Source organism: Porcisia hertigi, chromosome 22 (genome assembly GCF_017918235.1).
Source record: "Porcisia hertigi strain C119 chromosome 22, whole genome shotgun sequence".
Taxonomy (NCBI): domain Eukaryota; phylum Euglenozoa; class Kinetoplastea; order Trypanosomatida; family Trypanosomatidae; genus Porcisia; species Porcisia hertigi.
In genome coordinates this window covers 153,047-170,666 of record NC_090581.1, presented here as the reverse complement: position 1 = coordinate 170,666, position 17,620 = coordinate 153,047, and the positions used below count along the sequence as shown (strand labels likewise).

Below are 17,620 nucleotides of genomic sequence, written 5' to 3'. Positions count from 1 at the left end.
AGAAAGGCTGAGGAGCGCGCCGCCCACGAGCGCTTGTGCGTCGAGGAGGACGAGAGCGCCTCGCGCGCCTGCCTCGCCGCTAGGGAAGCGGAGGTGCGCGCCGCCCACAAGCGCTTGTGCGTCCAAGACAAGGAGAGCGCCTCGCGCGCCTGCCTCGCCGCTAGGGAAGCGGAGGAGCGCGCCGCCCACGAGCGCTTGTGCGTCCAAGACAAGGAGAGCGCCGCGCGCGCCTGGCTCGCCGCTAGGGAAGCGGAGGTGCGCGCCGCCCACAAGCGCTTGTGCGTCCAAGACAAGGAGAGCGCCTCGCGCGCCTGCCTCGCCGCTAGGGAAGCGGAGGAGCGCGCTGCCCACAAGCGCTTGTGCGTCGAGGAGGACGAGAGCGCCTCGCGCGCCTGCCTCGCTGCTAGCGAAGCGGAGGAGCTCGAGCAGCTGGCGACGGCTTGCGCGATTGTCCTCGGAGAGGCCGCCAAGAAGGCTGAGGAGCTCGCCGCCCACGAGCGCTTGTGCGTCGAGGAGGACGAGAGCGCCTCGCGCGCCTGCCTCGCTGCTAGCGAAGCGGAGGAGCTCGAGCAGCTGGCGACGGCTTGCGCGATTGTCCTCGGAGAGGCCGCCAAGAAGGCTGAGGAGCTTGCCGCCTACGAGCGCTTGTGCGTCGAGGAGGACGAGAGCGCCTCGCGCGCCTGCCTCGCCGCTAGCGTAGCGGAGGAGCTTGAGCAGCTGGCGACGGCTTGCGCAATTGCCCTCGGAGAGGCCGTCAGAAAGGCTGAGGAGCGCGCCGCCCACGAGCGCTTGTGCGTCGAGGAGGACGAGAGCGCTTTGCGCGCCTGCCTCGCTGCTAGCGTAGCGGAGGAGCGCGCCGCCCACGAGCGCTTGTGCGTCGAGGAGGAGGAGAGCGCCTTGCGCGCCTGCCTCGCTGCTAGCGTAGCGGAGGAGCTCGCCGCCCACGAGCGCTTGTGCGTCGAGGAGGAGGAGAGCGCCTTGCGCGCCTTCCTCGCCGCTAGGGAAGCGGAGGTGCGCGTCGCCCACGAGCGCTTGTGCGTCGAGGAGGACGAGAGCGCCTCGCGCGCCTGTCTCGCTGCTAGCGTAGCGGAGGAGCTCGCCGCCCACGAGCGCTTGTGCGTCGAGGAGGAGGAGAGCGCCTTGCGCGCCTTCCTCGCCGCTAGGGAAGCGGAGGTGCGCGCCGCCCACGAGCGCTTGTGCGTCGAAGAGGACGAGAGCGCCGCGCGCGCCTGCCTCGCTGCTAGCGTAGCGGAGGAGCTCGCCGCCCACGAGCGCGTGTGCGTCGAGGAGTACGAGAGCGCCGCGCGCCCCTGCCTCGCTGCTAGCGAAGCGGAGAAGCTTGAGCAGCCGGCGGCGGATAGCGCGATTGTCCTCGGAGAGGCCGTCAGAAAGGCTGAGGAGCGCGCCGCCCACGAGCGCTTGTGCGTCGAGGAGGACGAGAGCGCCTCGCGCGCCTGCCTCGCTGCTAGCGAAGCGGAGGAGCTTGAGCAGCCGGCGGCGGATAGCGCGATTGTCCTCGGAGAGGCCGTCAGAAAGGCTGAGGAGCGCGCCGCCCACGAGCGCTTGTGCGTCGAGGAGGAGGAGAGCGCCTTGCGCGCCTGCCTCGCCGCTAGGGAAGCGGAGGTGCGCGTCGCCCACGAGCGCTTTTGCGTCGAGGAGGAGGAGAGCGCCTCGCGCGCCTGTCTCGCTGCTAGCGTAGCGGAGGAGCTCGCCGCCCACGAGCGCGTGTGCGTCGAGGAGTACGAGAGCGCCGCGCGCCCCTGCCTCGCTGCTAGCGAAGCGGAGGAGCTTGAGCAGCCGGCGGCGGATAGCGCGATTGTCCTCGGAGAGGCCGTCAGAAAGGCTGAGGAGCGCGCCGCCCACGAGCGCTTGTGCGTCGAGGAGGACGAGAGCGCCTCGCGCGCCTGCCTCGCCGCTAGGGAAGCGGAGGAGCGCGTCGCCCACGAGCGCTTGTGCGTCGAGGAGGAGGAGAGCGCCTTGCGCGCCTGCCTCGCCGCTAGGGAAGCGGAGGAGCGCGCCGCCCACGAGCGCTTGTGCGCCGAGGAGGAGGAGAGCGCCTCGCGCGCCTGCCTCGCTGCTAGCGAAGCGGAGGAGCTTGAGCAGCTGGCGGCGGATTGCGCGACTGCCCTCGGAGAGGCCGTCAGAAAGGCTGAGGAGCGCGCCGCCCACGAGCGCGTGTGCTTCGAAGAGGACGAGAGCGCCTCGCGCGCCTGCCTCGCTGCTAGCGTAGCGGAGGAGCTCGCCGCCCACGAGCGCGTGTGCGTCGAGGAGTACGAGAGCGCCGCGCGCCCCTGCCTCGCTGCTAGCGAAGCGGAGGAGCTTGAGCAGCCGGCGGCGGATAGCGCGATTGTCCTCGGAGAGGCCGTCAGAAAGGCTGAGGAGCGCGCCGCCCACGAGCGCTTGTGCGTCGAAGACAAGGAGAGCGCCGCGCGCGCCTGGCTCGCTGCTAGCGTAGCGGAGGAGCGCGCCGCCCACGAGCGCTTGTGCGTCGAGGAGGACGAGAGCGCCTCGCGCGCCTGCCTCGCCGCTAGGAAAGCGGAGGTGCGCGCCGCCCACAAGCGCTTGTGCGTCGAGGAGGACGAGAGCGCCTCGCGCGCCTGCCTCGCTGCTAGCGAAGCGGAGGAGCTTGAGCAGCCGGCGGCGGATAGCGCGATTGTCCTCGGAGAGGCCGTCAGAAAGGCTGAGGAGCTCGCCGCCCACGAGCGCTTGTGCGTCGAGGAGGAGGAGAGCGCCTTGCGCGCCTGCCTCGCTGCTAGCGTAGCGGAGGAGCGCGCCGCCCACGAGCGCGTGTGCTTCGAAGAGGACGAGAGCGCCTCGCGCGCCTGCCTCGCCGCTAGGGTAGCGGAGGAGCTTGAGCAGCTGGCGACGGCTTGCACGATTGTCCTCGGAGAGGCCGTCAGAAAGGCTGAGGAGCGCGCCGCCCACGAGCGCTTGTGCGCCGAGGAGGAGGAGAGCGCCTTGCGCGCCTGCCTCGCCGCTAGGGAAGCGGAGGAGCGCGCCGCCCACGAGCGCTTGTGCGCCGAGGAGGAGGAGAGCGCCTCGCGCGCCTGCCTCGCTGCTAGCGAAGCGGAGGAGCTTGAGCAGCTGGCGGCGGATTGCGCGACTGCCCTCGGAGTGCTCGCGGTGGAGCTTACTTCAATCGACTTTCACGCAGGTGGTGTGTTGAATGCTCGCAGGCATGAGAGGAAGGGTTTACCAGCAGGGAAAGGGAGTCACTTTCTCCCAGTGCATTGCGCAATTGATCGCAGTAGCCCTTTGCAGATCCTCTTATATACCGAGGAGGACGAGCGGATGCTTCTTCGGAGTGAGGAACAGCGAGAAAAACGGCGTCGGATTGATCGATTTGTTGCGGGGGCGCGTGCAATCACAACGCGGAGCGCTGGAGAGTGTGCGTTTTCAGGGACCTCTGGTGGTCACCAAACAACACTGGGATCGTATGAGAAACGGCGTGGTCAGAGGTATGGCACAGCGGTAAGCGAAGCATTTATACGTTGGGTTCGCTGGAATCGATGAGCATCAGCGAGGGTTGACGAAAAGCGCGTTTTTTTTTGCCCCACGAATCTCGAGCGGTGAATCTCCAGACGCGGGTGATGGTGAAGGGTGTGGGGAGAGACTGGGCGGCAAAGTGCAAGATAGGATTGGCTTTCTCATACATCGGTTTTTGTTGACGCGCGAGTGCCGATAAATAGAAGTGCTCGTTCTCTCATTTTTTCCTTGTTGTTTCGAGGGTGAGTGAGGGGGCGGTGGTAGCAAGGGCGTGTCCCTGAGGGGCTACGGTAGGTCATCTCGTGTGTGCTCTCCTGTTGTAGTTGCGTTGCGCCAGAGAGCACCTGGTAAAGGATTGAATGCTGAATTTAATCGCGTAGATCGACAAGGAATCTCATGTTTTTTTTTTCGGGGGGGGGGTGGGGAGAGTAATGTTGGCCGCACATTTATGTTGGCGCGTTATTTTATCAGACCCCCTCCCTCGTTCTTTTGCAACCCTTTTCTCCTGTCGCATCTTATACTTTGCGTCTTGTATTATGGCACCACCAGCCGATGCCCATATACATGCAGGCGTTTTTTTTGTTGTTGAAGGGGAGCGAAAGGTCGCGATGGCTGACCAGTACAACTGGGTCAATGAAAAAGGATCAAGTATTCGACTTTTCATGGATTGGGTTCTTTACGTTTCTGCGTTATCGGCGTGTCTTCACCGAGTTCACATTTCCCGCGCTTCACGTTTTCTCTGTATTTGTTCGTTTCTTGGGTAGTCTAGAGTGGAATGTTGGTTCCTGTGCGTCCACTGCAGTGCTGCAGTGCTGCACTGCGCATGTTTGGGAAATTGTTTTGCTTGAATGGGCCACTGCGCGATTCTCTAACACACAGACACACAAACGCTCTCTTCTCCCCCTCACATGTGCACAGTCTCCCGGTTGCAAGACACCATTTGAGCCGCGGATGGGTGCATCTGGTAGCTGCTCATTTTAAACTACTGGGTTTCCCTCTTCTGACATCTCGGCAAATGTGCGCCGCTGCGACAAGGTTTGCATAGTAGGCGAGTCTTATCCCTCAGTTACACGGATTGCCGATGTCACCTTTTTTTTTCTAGGAGTGGGGGGGGGGCCACATTTTCTTCGTGCTTGAGGAGGGGGCCATCTAGCCAGGTTGGTTAACCTCGTCCATGAGGCAAGTCTTTCTTTTGAGGGGGTTGTGTGTGTTGGGAGGCGGTGGCAGGTCTCTCTTACGCCTCGTTTTCCTGCTCTTAACATGGACAAGATTTTCAGATTGGTGTTGCGAGTCTCACGGTGACGCCCCAGCCGCTCTGCTTAGTAGTGCTCTTGTGGCTGCTCCGGCTGTTTGGCCATTGGAGAGGGAGGGGAACTCTCTCGAACACGTGTGTTTTTTTCTGTCCTTCCCTTGTTCTTGGCCTATTGTGGTATGCGTCGTACTTTTGGGCGTGTTCTCAGGTGTGTGAGTTGGTAATAACTTCCCTCCTCTTTCCCCTCCTCTCCCCCCCCCCCCCCGCCCGCCCGCCCCCGCTCCCCTTTTTTTTTGTATCTCGCTTCCACTGCCGTGCCACGTGTATTCTGCGTTTGATGATATTATCGCACGATTCTGCAGAAGCTGAGACGAACACTCGTGGCACCCTTGGCTCTGGAGGCGCCAATGAAGCTGGTTGTGGCAACCGTGGCTCCAGTGTTTTCCTTTTTCGAGGGGATCGTGATAGCGTCTAGTGATACTGCCGACTGCTCCTGCACGTCCGCAGATGCCGCACAGTTGGTCATCGCCGTGTGATACGCGGTATTGGGCGGGCTTTGCCCATTCGATCTGACTACCCAGTGGGAGCAGGTTTGGCGTCTGGCAAATTTTTCATACCATCTTTGTGTATTAGTGAGTGCTGCGGCCCCCAGAATGGGTTAGCCGATTTTTTTTTTGCGATAACGCTTGAATGCGTCGCGCGTCTTATCGTCAGTTGCATCTCCTAGACTACGTGCTACACGAGCTTCGATCCTTTTCCAGAAGAGAGAGAGAGACGCATTGAGGTCTGGAGCCCTGTGCGTCTTTTTTTTTTTTGTGCAGGACGCGCACAAAACGGTGCTCTCCACAGGTCTGCCGACAACTGAAAGTCTTCCCCCTCCCTCCCCCGCTACATACACACACACACACACACACACACACAGAAGCACATGCACACGCACGTAGCGATGCAGCACACGTTTGTGAGGGTGTAGATCCCCAACGCATGGAGTGAGCAGTTTCTGGCTGCCTCTTTTTTTTTTAGGGGGCGACTCATTGTCTCGTATCGGGTGAGAAGAAAAAAAAATTGACAGTAAATGTGGGTTCGGTTATATTTCCTCGTGAATTTTTTCTGTCCCTCCAGCACTCGCGTTTGAACTTCTCGCCCCGCCCCCCCGCGACGCAATGGTGCCTTCTTCTATCCCTGTCCCCCTCCTCACCTCCTCCCTTGTCCTGGTCTCCCTGTCTCGCTCTTTTTGTTTTTATACCGCATGACTTGGAGTTCGTCACAATATCACATTTTTATTTTTTTGCATGCATGCGGGCGTGTGTTAATTGTTCCCCTCTTCACAATTTGATCACCCGTGCGTTTTCACTACGACCTCGCACATATATGACGTATTTTATATATGTGGCCGGGAATGCACTTGCGCATCTTTAGTTTCTAAGTACGTGCCTCAGACGTCGCCTGGCGCGATCGTGCACACGGCTTCGTTACACTCCACACACCCACCTCTTTGAAAGGGGAAAGAAGGAGGGAGGGGGGGGGGCGGCAAAGATTCGGACCGAGAACGATATCTCACAACTCTTTGAGCCGCCACGCACTCCCGAGAATGCCAGCATTTAACGGCCCCACCGTTGCAGAGCAGGTGGCTGCGCTGCCCCCGCTCTCTCAGCTCCTAGGTATCGACTTACCAGAGGAGCCCAGCTCGAAAATGAAACCCCGAGGGAAAGCGCCAGCCGGACGGGCATCGTCCCCTCGCGCCGCTGCTGGTGGGAAGAACGCTTCGTCTTCTCCATCACCATCTGTCGGTGTTCCTCAGCCGCCACCTTCGCAGTCACCAACAGCTACGGTGCGGGTTTTAACGAAGCTTATGAATGTGGCGAGTGGCGCATTGCCGGCTTCTTCACCAAGCGCGCAGGAGGACAATCATCTGCCAGCGGTGGCGTCCTCGTCGTCACCAACAGGATCGGGTTACGGTTTCCAAGAGTGGCGCCGCGTCGCGCGATCATTAGAGCTGCCGATCGCGTACCGCTCCGAAGAGGATATTCGCCTTACGCTGCGCCTACTACGCTCGCTCCCCTTCTTTGAATCACTGGTGCAAAACGAATTACTGACACTCGCGGAGGCCATGGAGGTGGCGGAGGTGGAGCATGCCGGCCGCGTTCTCCTCCGCAAACCCCTTGTCGATGACACCACTGACCTGTCAACTAGTGCTGGTATCGCTGCTGCGGCGATGGCCACGTTACCTGCCGATAGGCCGCCACTACGCTCGTGTCCGTCCATGTCGCTGGATGTAGATGATAGTGGGAAGCAGAGGCAACTGTCAGGGGACTGGGTGATGCCTGCCGAACATCTATTCAAACGTTTCAAGGAGCAAATAAGCCGCGGTGAGCCGCCCTCACTGCCGCCGGGGTGTGCAGAAAAAAGCACAGGTGCCGACCAAGACGGTGATGTACGACCCATCACGGCAAGCAAAGCGAGACGCGGTGTCAGGCGGTTTCAGCCACAGTCTGTGATGGAAAAACGGTCTTTGGTCGGCGTAACCACGACCCCGCTCTTCTTGCCGGGGGAGGATTACAGCGACAAGGACGACAGCAAACCTTTCACTTTGGTCCTGCTCAGCGGGGGTGGTCGCCTCGAGTGGCCTCGTCAGCGCGGGCTGATGGACGACCCTTCGGAGGCGGCGCTGTGGCATAGCTACGGGCTTCAGCTGGGCGATGCCATGGGTTACGATTTGATCTTGAAAGCCCTGCCGCCTGGGGCACAGTACGTGACATCCCAGAAGAGTATGCTGCTGGTTGTGAGTTCCAAGGGACGGCCTTCTGATGTGGTAGCGCGTCTGCGACGAGTGTGCAACCGCGCCAACGAGGCTGTGCTGCGTTCACAGATGCAGTTCATTACAAGGAAGGTGCGCCCGAGGCTCTTTGATGAGGATGACACCACCCCTGGGTGCATGTACCCCGCCCCTGCAAACGTGGATACAACAGCGAGTGATGAAAGGCGACAAGCCGAGGTTTCTAATGTGGCGGCGGTGGCGGCTACCTCCCCCGCGACTGAGCCTGCCGGTCCCTCCGTCGCATCTCTTATAGAGCACGCGGCGCGTAACTTGATACCCATCCGAATTCCTACTGAGGGGGTTCTGCTGCGCGAGGGCCTCGCCCCTGCAGAGGAGTGTGCCATTTATTTCGTTGTCGAGGGCGGCCTCGCTGTTTCTCAGCGTATCTGGTCGCAGGACCAGCAACGGCTCCTGGCCGAGCGGGCGCAGCTCGTGCGCAAATTGACGCCAGCGACTGGTGTTGCCCCAACAATGGATTCGCTACCGGGAACGGATATCATGGAGACTGCGCGTCTGAGGCCTGGCGCCTACTGTGGTGAGCTTGCCTACCTCAACGAAGATCCTGACAACGTCGCTTCGCTAGATGCGGAGTGGACCGCGGCATACTGGCAGAGCACGCTGGTTGAGCCCATCACGAACCCCAGCCAAGGTAGCAGACGTGGTGACTTGGCTCAACCGTCTCGTTCTGATTTAACCGGTTCTTCGGCTGCTAAAGGGGGACGAAAGTCTCTCTTCAGGCGTCACAGAGCGACGGTGGTAGCGACGCAGGCATCCTTACTCTATGTGCTGCTTCCGCATGCTGCGGACCAAGTATTTGTGGGCCCCGTCCTGCAGCGAATGCGCGATCACATTCATAGTGATTACTCAAGCTACCGGCAGCTGTTTTCTGAGTATGAGAAGCTGTACAAGTGGGCACTCTACAAAGAGCGTGTATTGTGCGATGTTTCAAGGAAGGTGCCAGTGACTTATCGTTAAGGGCACACCCCTCCGAGGTGTGTGGGGCGGGGGGGGGGGGCAACTGGAGGACAAGAGGCATGTGTGCTGGAGCGAGCTCTTTGCTTTCCCCGATTCCACTGCACACGACTACGGTTGGCATGCGCACACATGCTCTCACGCATACCGGAGGGGAGACCCGCATGCCTCTCTGCGTATGTGTGCGCCTGTGTAGAGGGTGTGGCGGTCGGTACGCTTTTCTTTCCGACTTTTCTTTCTCAGACGACATTCTTATTCTCCCCCCCCTCCCCTCACACACACACACATACACACACACACACACACAGAATCACGTCCTCTCTCCGCCCAGCCCCGCTCGATTTCTTATCGTGTGTATATATATATGTATGCTAGACACTTGTTGTTGACGGGACAGTGATGTACACAAGCGCACATATTCGGGTTTGTGTTTATATACTTGCAGCTGTAAAGTACCCCCTCCCCACCCTCCCCCCCTTCCACCCCCAACCAACTCACAACAGATGCGCAAGCGCCATGCCGCGTATAGGGCGCATCTCTACGGAGGCCGTGTTCTTTATCGTGTGTGTTGTTGTGTTGAGCCCCCTTTTTTTTCTTCGAGCCGTCGTATTTTCGTGTTTCTTTTCCCCCCTTCTCGCCGGCGTGCCTGTGTCTGTGTCTGTGTGTGTGTGTGCTGTTGTCCCGTCCCTCTTCGTCTACCCACCATTTAGACGTTGCGTGCCCTTCCTTGTCTTGCATCTCAATGTATGTTCATCTTCCTGTAACCGATAGGAAGCTCCGTGTCTTCTACCTCATTGAAAAAAAAAATAAAGCCGAAAGATGCACACATAACGAGTCTCAATTAGGACCCGGTTACCCCCCCTCTCTGCATCCTCGCTCTGTCGTCTGCCCCCTCTGTCTGGCTGTCTGTTTCATTCGATCGCTCTCATTTTTCTCGCATACCTTTCTTCACCCCCACCCCCACCCCCACCCTCTCTCCTCCTCCTCCTCCCCCTCTCCCCGTTCTGTTCGCTTCACCGGAGGCCTTACGGACGAGTTCACACATCGAAGCGAGCAATACGCATACACACACATACACATACATACACGGACAGTAACAGACAGCCACAAATCTGCATGACTGACGCGTACACTGAACATAATAATCAGCCAGAGGGAAGAGGGGGACGTAGATAACGGGCCCCAAACACTATAGAGCCAAGCCAGCTAAATAAAAACGAAGCGAGGAGACTTAAAACACCCTCTGACGTGCAGGACGCGCACACATCGCCTGCAAGACGTGAACAACACAGGGAGACCCAGGACATGCGTGTATAAAAAAAAAAGTAACGCATCTCCTTGCTTTGAAAGAAAAAAAAAACGCTGTGTTCATTCAGGCGCTCTGTGTCTCCAGTGCTTCCTCGTGTGGGCAGACTACTTGCCTCCTTGAGCCTTGATCAGAGCGTCCGCTGGATCGCCATATTATTATCAGCACCACTGTGGGAAAGTAAAAAAAAAACACCTCAGTGTGGGGCAACGAGGTACACATAAAAAAAAAACACACAAACGGTGACGCCACCAAAAAAAAAACAGGTTTTGCCATAACAGCCATAGCCACCCACATCAACCTGTTACGCTTACTCCAACCCTTCTGTATAGATTTATTGATCTCGTTGTTGTTGCGCCTGTCTCTGCGCTGATCTTCTTTTTCCAAGGCGCGTGTGTCTACTAGGTGTGTGTGTGTGTGCATATTTTTGTCTTGGCCTAGGAGCCTGTCGTTTTTTTTTCCGTTTTTTTTCTGTGTTGGCTCGTATGCAGATCATCAACGAAGGCTCGCTGCGCGAGTTTTATGCGCACCTCTACCCCGTTGAGCTGATTTATCAGTGGCTGGCTTACCGCTTTACCAAGCCCCGTCCTCCCGCGGACTTCTCCGTCGAGGTGACAAGAGCCAACACTTCGGCAGCGTCCGGAGCTGACAGTGGCCACGGCGTCTGCCATGAGACGGACGTAAGTGCAGACCCAGGCGATGCCACGGCAGCGGCCTCGAGCTCGAAGGATGAGGATACCAAGGAGTGGCTGGATGCCAAGGGGGCTGCAGCAGCGGAGGGCTTCTTTGCACGCCGGGAGTTCTGCTTCACCCTTATTGGTGATATTTTCACACGTTTTAGGAGCTATCGAACTGCCGACGAGCTACGCGCGGAGCTGGTGCGTGCGTTCCCTGAGAAGATAGACGTTGGTGCTGTGTACAACATTCGCCCAAACCAGAAGCAGGGCCTTGCGAACGTCTTCCCGGTTGAGCGGGAACTCGTCTTTGATATCGACATGTCTGACTACGACAATGTGCGGTCATGTTGCTCTGGCAAGAGCATCTGTGCCTACTGCTGGGCATGGATGTCGTGCGCGGCGCACGTGCTACACACACTACTGCATGACGACTTCGGGTTCCGATACATTCTGCCCGTTTTCTCGGGCCGACGTGGGATTCACTTGTGGGTGTGCGACAGGCGTGCTAGGCGGATGACAAATGATGAGCGAACGGCGTTGGTTGGATATTTGACTGTTGTGGCACCAAAGACACTTCGCAGCACCGTTGTGGCCGATTTGGCAAACCATCGCCTCATTCACCCAACCGTTCGCCACGCTCTGCGCACACAGCTTGACCGCGCCTTCACCGCGCTATTTGTTACGTCCCCTAGCGATAACCCCAACAATATCCAGCATCACGCCAAGGCTGCCTTTATCGTTCATGATGCTACCTTGGCTGTGCTGAAGCTCGGACGCCGCGACGCCTTGAATCGGTTCCAGCAACACATTCACTTCCAGCAAGGCAACGTGCTTGATTGGCCAGCGTACTTGCGTGCCCTCGGCTCGGAGCAGGAAGCCACGGACATCTTGTACGCCGTACAGCTGCTGCTCATGTATCCGCGTCTTGACGAGCACGTTAGCACGAGGCGCGACCACTTGCTGAAGCTACCGTTCTGCGTGCATCCCGGCACGTCCTACCTGTGCTGTCCACTGGAGTGGGAAGAGGTGGATACGTTCAACCCGACCGAGGACGCACCGAAGCTCCAGGAAATGCTACTGAATCGAAGCCTAGATGAACGGTGGACGCTTCCGCTAGAACGCATGCTAAAGGAGATGCACGCAGACGAAGACGAGAACTTTTCGTGATTTTTTAAAAATGATTCGTCACCGTTGAATGTCTGTGTGGTCGGTGTCACCCCCCTCCCCCCTTTCTTCTTCTCCCCCCCGCCCCCCCCCTCTCCGCGCCCTACTTTCTACGCGCATATCATCTACTTCCCGCTTGATGGCCTCCCCCCTTCTTCTTCCCCCCTCCTCTGCCCTCTTTTCTTCTCTCCCCATAGAAAGGCGTTTTTTTCGCACCTCCCGCGTCTTTTATTTTTTTTGCTCCGAGTGCTCGTTTTTCCCCATAGAGAATTCACCCGCCTCTCTTTTTTTTCTCCCCCTCTGTTAGGTACACGCGAATTGAGGACAGGTAGTCTTTGTTGCACCTTCTATTGGACCCCCCAAAGAAGGGGAGAGGGCACCCGAGGTGCATGTGTGCGGCTCCACACATGGAGGTCAGCTTTTCGGTGTTGTGACCTCGTGGAGGCTCTTATCTCGCTACGCTACCCCCTCCTCCCCCCCTCTTCCCCCGGGCCTCTACTTCGCCTCTCACACTCTTCTTGAGTGGGGAAGGGGGTAGCGTGGCTGTGCAACTGATTGTGATTGAAGTAACCCCTGACAGATTTCCTTGTTCATCACCGTGGGCTGCTCTGTCGCTGTCTGCCGTTTATTCCCCTACTTTTTTTTTCATGTGTTTGCTTCATGCCCCTCCGGATGACTGCGGCTTCTGCGATGAGTTGGGTGAGCGGGTGAGCATGGAAAAAAAAACAGGAGAGAGAGGGAGGAGGGGAAATAGGAGGTGGGTGTGAAGAGGTCTATGAACATCAGGACTGGTTCCCAGTCGAGGCGAGCGTCTTGGTCACTTTCGAGTACACGGACGTATGGCACTGATGAATTTTTCCCCTCGTTTGACTCAGTGGTGACGCGTACTGTGGCTATATGGAGGAACCGAGCATACGGTGACTTTGAGCTAAAACGACTTGTAGAGAGGCGTGGGAAATGTTAAACCATTGCGTATGGACTCCCCCATCTTTTCGGGGCTTCTGCGTGCATCCAGCGTATTCATGCACACGTCTGGGCAATTATTATTATTTTTTCTTGTCAACGTTTGTCGATGTTACTTCCTTGGGCGCGCTCACATTTCATTACCCTCATCACAGCTGAATGCAGTGCTGGCCACATGTCCACACTCCCTCCACCACTCCTTCCCTCCCTTTTCTTCTTCCCCTCCTTTTCCTGACATTCACTGTGTTCATTGGACCCCCCCCTCGCTCACACTCACACTCACACTCACACACACACATCAATAAACGCGTACGCACACGCTCAACTGACTCGGCCATGTTTGTTTCGCAGTTTTTTTTTGTGGGTTCTTGCGTTTTTTTCCATTTTCACCGCCCTCGTGAGGGTCCCGGATAATGTTCTTTGCGCCGCCATCGAAAGTTCCACGGACGCAACGCTTGACTGTGACGAGGAGCTCAACAGCCCCGTATACCTACAGGCGCGCAACAGAAGCCGAAAGTGGCCTACGTGAAGCACCCCCGACGTCTCTTGATGGGGCGGTGCTCTGCGACGCTGCGAACGGCTGCGCAGTGTCAGCCTCGAGTTTTCTTTCCGGTGCCGGCACGTATATGTGCTGGCTGGTCGATGAAAATAAGAAAATCCTGCGTTTGTGGAACGTGAGCCATACCGGGTGGGAGACGGCAGCGCCACGCCTTGCGGAGATCCCTTATTTCTCGGCTGCCAAGGAGGGGCTTCCACTTTTCGTGAGCGAGATGAATGGGGAAGGTGAATCGCTGGCCTTTTGCAGCGAATACGGCGCCATATCGACTTTGGATCACAGTATCGAGGTGCAAATGATCGACGAGGACGACGCTGACATGACTGCCTCCTGTTTTGTCTGCGCGCGGCGCCTGCTCAACGCGGAGGCGGTGATTGTGACGATCGTGGGGACAACAGCAGGGGTTCTAGTCGTGGATCTCAAACATGGCGGGGTCCACACGACAATTAAGTTCGACAGACGTGACCCGACGTCTTTTCGATGGGCACACGGTGCGTACAACAACCTTCCACAGCACCGCAGCCATGACAACACGGGGAGTAGTGCGAGTCCTTTGTTTGCAGTGAAAGCAGAGGAAGAACACACGCAGCGGCTGTCTAATGAGGATTCACAGATGAGGCACCCCGTTGCTACCCCAAACTCTTCTAGTTGGTTGTGGCATTCACTCAAGTCCTTGGTTACTGGCAACAGTAGCATGAGTGACGGTTCCCACGATGGGAGGGCCTCCGCGCGTCTTTCTCAAGGATCCACTTTCGAGGACGCTGGCACAACTGGGCAACCAAAGACGGGGGTTGCGGATACGGAATACGCATCATCCCTGTGGCCCTTCTCAGGTATGTGCCCGGGCCGGCGTAGCGAGAGCCCGTTTGCCTTCACAGAAGTCAAGCTGCGCTGTGCGTATCCCGAGCAGGTTATAGCCGTGAGCGAGGCGGCGGAGGTGTTTCTGCTCGACTTGGGGTTTATGCCCCCACCAAGGCCAGGGGCGGCGTTGCAGCCACGCATCACGGTCAAATGGGCCACGTCGCTTCCGGCGTCTCTGGGGCGCAGCGGACGCGTTCTGTGCTGCACGGAAAGCCGCCACAAAGTGTGTCTTCTCTACTACGTTCGTGACAGCTCGACGCACCCGCTGCCTGCGCTGTGGCTTGTGACGCTGGACGCCTCTTTTGGAAAGGTGGTGAACTATGTTGTCCTGAATGCCGTCTCAGCGGTCGTCAGCGCTGCCGCGCGCCTGCCGCCCCACCACATCAAACTCTTTTCCGACGACGGCCACCGTCAGGTCCTCATCGCCCTCGGTGCCTATGTGCTGCGCGTCAACAATCAGGTTGGGGTCCGACAGCCATGCTCTAGCGAGGACACCGTCTGCTTAGCCCACCTTGAGCAGCCTGTCGCGTCGATTTTGCGAGAGGATGGGAGTCTCGTTACCCTTGACGCTCATGGCCCACACGTTGTGCTGAGAGATGCCCTGGTGGGTCGCCTTACCACCGTGGTGGACGCTGGCGGCAGCACCCGACCCATGCACGATAGCGATCACCTTGGTGAGACGGAGTTGAAAAGCATTCTGGATGCCGTGCGAACGGACACCAAACTGTCTCTGGACAATGCCGTGCTTTACGCCAGTGAGTCAATCTCTTCGGCGCCGGAGTGGCACCACAGTGGAAAGTGTAGTAACGGTAGTGCTGGCATGGAAACCGGCAACTGGGCCCGTCGCAACCTCAACGTCGAGGATGAGAACATAGTGCTGCGCGTGACGCGCCAGCTGATGTCCCAGCAGCAAGCCCACCGCTCTTTCCTCATGGCCGTCCTCAATCACGAGCAAGTGCACACAAAGCTATCGCCTGCTACGATTGCACAGTTGCTTTCGGTCCAAGAGGCGCTCGTCTCGTTGTGTGCGCTGCGGAGTATGCAGAATGTGGGGTTGCAGGGGCAGCAGTCCTTCAGCACCGACAAAGATAGCATCATGCAGGTGGTTCTGCCTTCCGTCAACGCTATGCTAGACATTGTACCAGGTGGCAGTAGTGCATATCTACTGCAGCGCCGTCCCTCTCGCCATGACGCAACTCAGGACAGCGTCCGCGATGCATCTCAGCTGCCAACGGCAGCGCGGTTAGTGACGAGCAGAGAGCAGATGGAGCGCTGTCAGCAGATGATGCGACGCGCCATTGTCGCGGTGGCGGAGAGCATCCGAGCAGAGTGCACGGCGTCACTGAGCGACGCCTCTGGTGCTTTTCAAGGGAATGTACAAGGCCTCACAGCAGCGGAGATTTGTTTTGCCAACCCTTGGAACCTCGTGCGACTCCTTCGCTTCCTTGAGGCGTCGATGTCCGAGGTGCGGCGGAGTGTCTCTCTGACATTGGAGGAAAAATTTGCGGAGTGCTACGCGGCTGGGTGCATCTACGTGGTGGTGGCGCAAACCGTTGTAGAATCGCGTGAGGACGTGCGGAAGGTGTACCCGATCCCTGACGGTGTCCTGTCGTTGATGTGGACCGGCTCCAGTGATGCTGTCAGCGGTGTTGCACTGTGTTTTTCACAGGCGTGTGTGCAACTTTCGAACATGCTCGCTGACGTTTGCATCGTATCACCGAGTAACAACCGCGGCGACAGCGACAGTCCCCCAAACCTCATCACGGGCGCAACGTATACCGCTGTGCTTGCGTCTCCCACACACGCACAGAAGTGTAACATGCTGGACGTTGTTGGATACCTGCTGTATTTCTCCCTTGCCCAGAACCGTCACCACGACCGCCGCTTTGTCGCTTCAACCGTGACAAACACTCTCCTCCGCGAGCCTTTCCTTACGGGTCCGGTTGGCTATCCGTACGGAGCCCCCACGGCATCTCGCAGCTGCCCCGAAATCGGGCGCCGCGTCCTGGGCGTGTGTGAGACGTTGGCGCTCCGCTTCGATGCAATGCCGATCCTCATGATCTTTGCGCTCTCGACTCCGGTCGACGATCCCGCCAGTTGCCCGGAGGTGTACGAGCGGCTGCAGCGATACTGCCAGCAGAACCGTTTAGTCCTCGACGCAGCCCTTCAAACACTCTGGGAGCAGCGCCGTGAGTGGGAGCTTCTGAGTCTGCCTGCCGTGCTGCCTGGTTGTCCCGACGCACGTAGTCGCCGGAACAGTTTCTTGGAGGCCCACGCAGCGCACCTGCTATGGCTCGCCGACCCGAGTCGCTATGATGCCCTGACGGCCGAGGGGCATGCGAGCCCACCTTACATCCCATATGGGGAAGATCAGCTCAACCATCGCAGCCGGTGTAATGCTATGGCTCGCCTGGCGTGGGTTGCGGCCGGGGCCACGCCCTCAAGCCGCGTCAGCGACATGCAGCTATCTGAGTCGATTGTGGCGGCGCAGCAGGAGTTCCTCGCACCGGCCTATAACGCGGTCACGCTCGGCCCACAAGCAGCTGTCCAGCGACTCTTGGAGATGTCCGACTGTGTAGCCGCGTGGGTGCAGGCAGCTGTTATTGCCAGTCGCACGATGCAGCCGACGAATGAGGACCTGCTTGTGCAGGTACTGCGGCGCTGCCGTGCCCATGATAGTGAGTCGCGTCTCAAAAGCATATTTGAAAACAGCGTTAGCGAGCTTGAAACGGATGCAGCGTTGCGCCAGACAGCGCTTGGCCAAGCCTTGATGGCATGTGCCGAGCTTCACGACGCCGAGACGCTACGTCGCGTGTGTGAAACACTCTTGACTGGCGAGGAGTTGACCCTGCTTTTATCGTGGCTGGCGTACTTGTGGACGGTCAGTCACGAGAGAGCATAACCCCTGGAGAGGGGACTAGACAACGAACGCGAGGTGTGTGTGTGTGTGTGGCATACCAGGGATTAGCGGACGAGAGAAGCGATTCTGCAGGGGGAAAGGAAAGCGAAGGAAAGAAGAAAAAAAAGAAATGCGTTAATGCCTTCCGAAGGGGGAGGGGGAGTGGAGGGCGCGGGGGCAAAAGCCACGCCATCCTTTCCCTTATTCACTTTTGGAATTCGCCTGTCGCCTGTGTGTGTGTGTATGTGTGTCTTTTTGCCTATGTACGCGTCGGTCACCAGATAATCATAGAGTTGCCCTACAGATGCGCATGCACGTGTGTGTGTGTGTGTGCGCGCGCACGATTTCTTCGTGCCACCGCGCAGACAACAGGAAAGGTGCCGAGGACACATGCCCACGCGCTGTAGCTGGCAGCTTAAAAAAAAAAGGATGAGGCAACATCAATACTAAAATACGCGGCGGGCGCCAGCTATCATGCGCGCGTTCTGTTGGTGGGTCTGTTACAGCTCTTTGCGGTCGCCAGCTGGATAGTTGTTGTGTGTGCTCTTTTTCCCCGTGGAGGGGCCGGGGGCAGGAGAAAGCTCCTGGAACCCCCCCCCCCCTCGGCCACACACACACACAAAGAATCAAATAGAGGCAAGCGAAAGAAAATATGCTGTTATCGGT

At 58.3% G+C, this 17,620-nt stretch overlaps 3 protein-coding genes across 3 annotated transcripts; all 3 read left to right on the top strand.

Moving 5' to 3' along the window:
- Nucleotides 1-6,329: 6,329 nt before the first annotated feature.
- On the top strand, nucleotides 6,330-8,531 carry JKF63_04370 (uncharacterized protein; the record flags this gene model as incomplete). The annotated part of the gene is made up of 1 exon (XM_067900356.1): nucleotides 6,330-8,531. The coding sequence occupies one exon, from the start codon at nucleotides 6,330-6,332 to the stop codon at nucleotides 8,529-8,531; it is 2,202 nt and encodes a 733-aa protein (XP_067757185.1).
- Nucleotides 8,532-10,319: 1,788 nt separating this feature from the next.
- JKF63_04369 (uncharacterized protein) lies at nucleotides 10,320-11,678 on the top strand (the record flags this gene model as incomplete). Its single annotated transcript, XM_067900355.1, has 1 exon — nucleotides 10,320-11,678. One exon carries the CDS (start codon nucleotides 10,320-10,322, stop codon nucleotides 11,676-11,678), a length of 1,359 nt encoding a protein of 452 aa, XP_067757184.1.
- A 1,373-nt stretch (nucleotides 11,679-13,051) lies between these two features.
- Nucleotides 13,052-16,957, top strand: JKF63_04368 (uncharacterized protein; the record flags this gene model as incomplete). Its single annotated transcript, XM_067900354.1, has 1 exon — nucleotides 13,052-16,957. One exon carries the CDS (start codon nucleotides 13,052-13,054, stop codon nucleotides 16,955-16,957), a length of 3,906 nt encoding a protein of 1,301 aa, XP_067757183.1.
- Nucleotides 16,958-17,620: the final 663 nt, after the last annotated feature.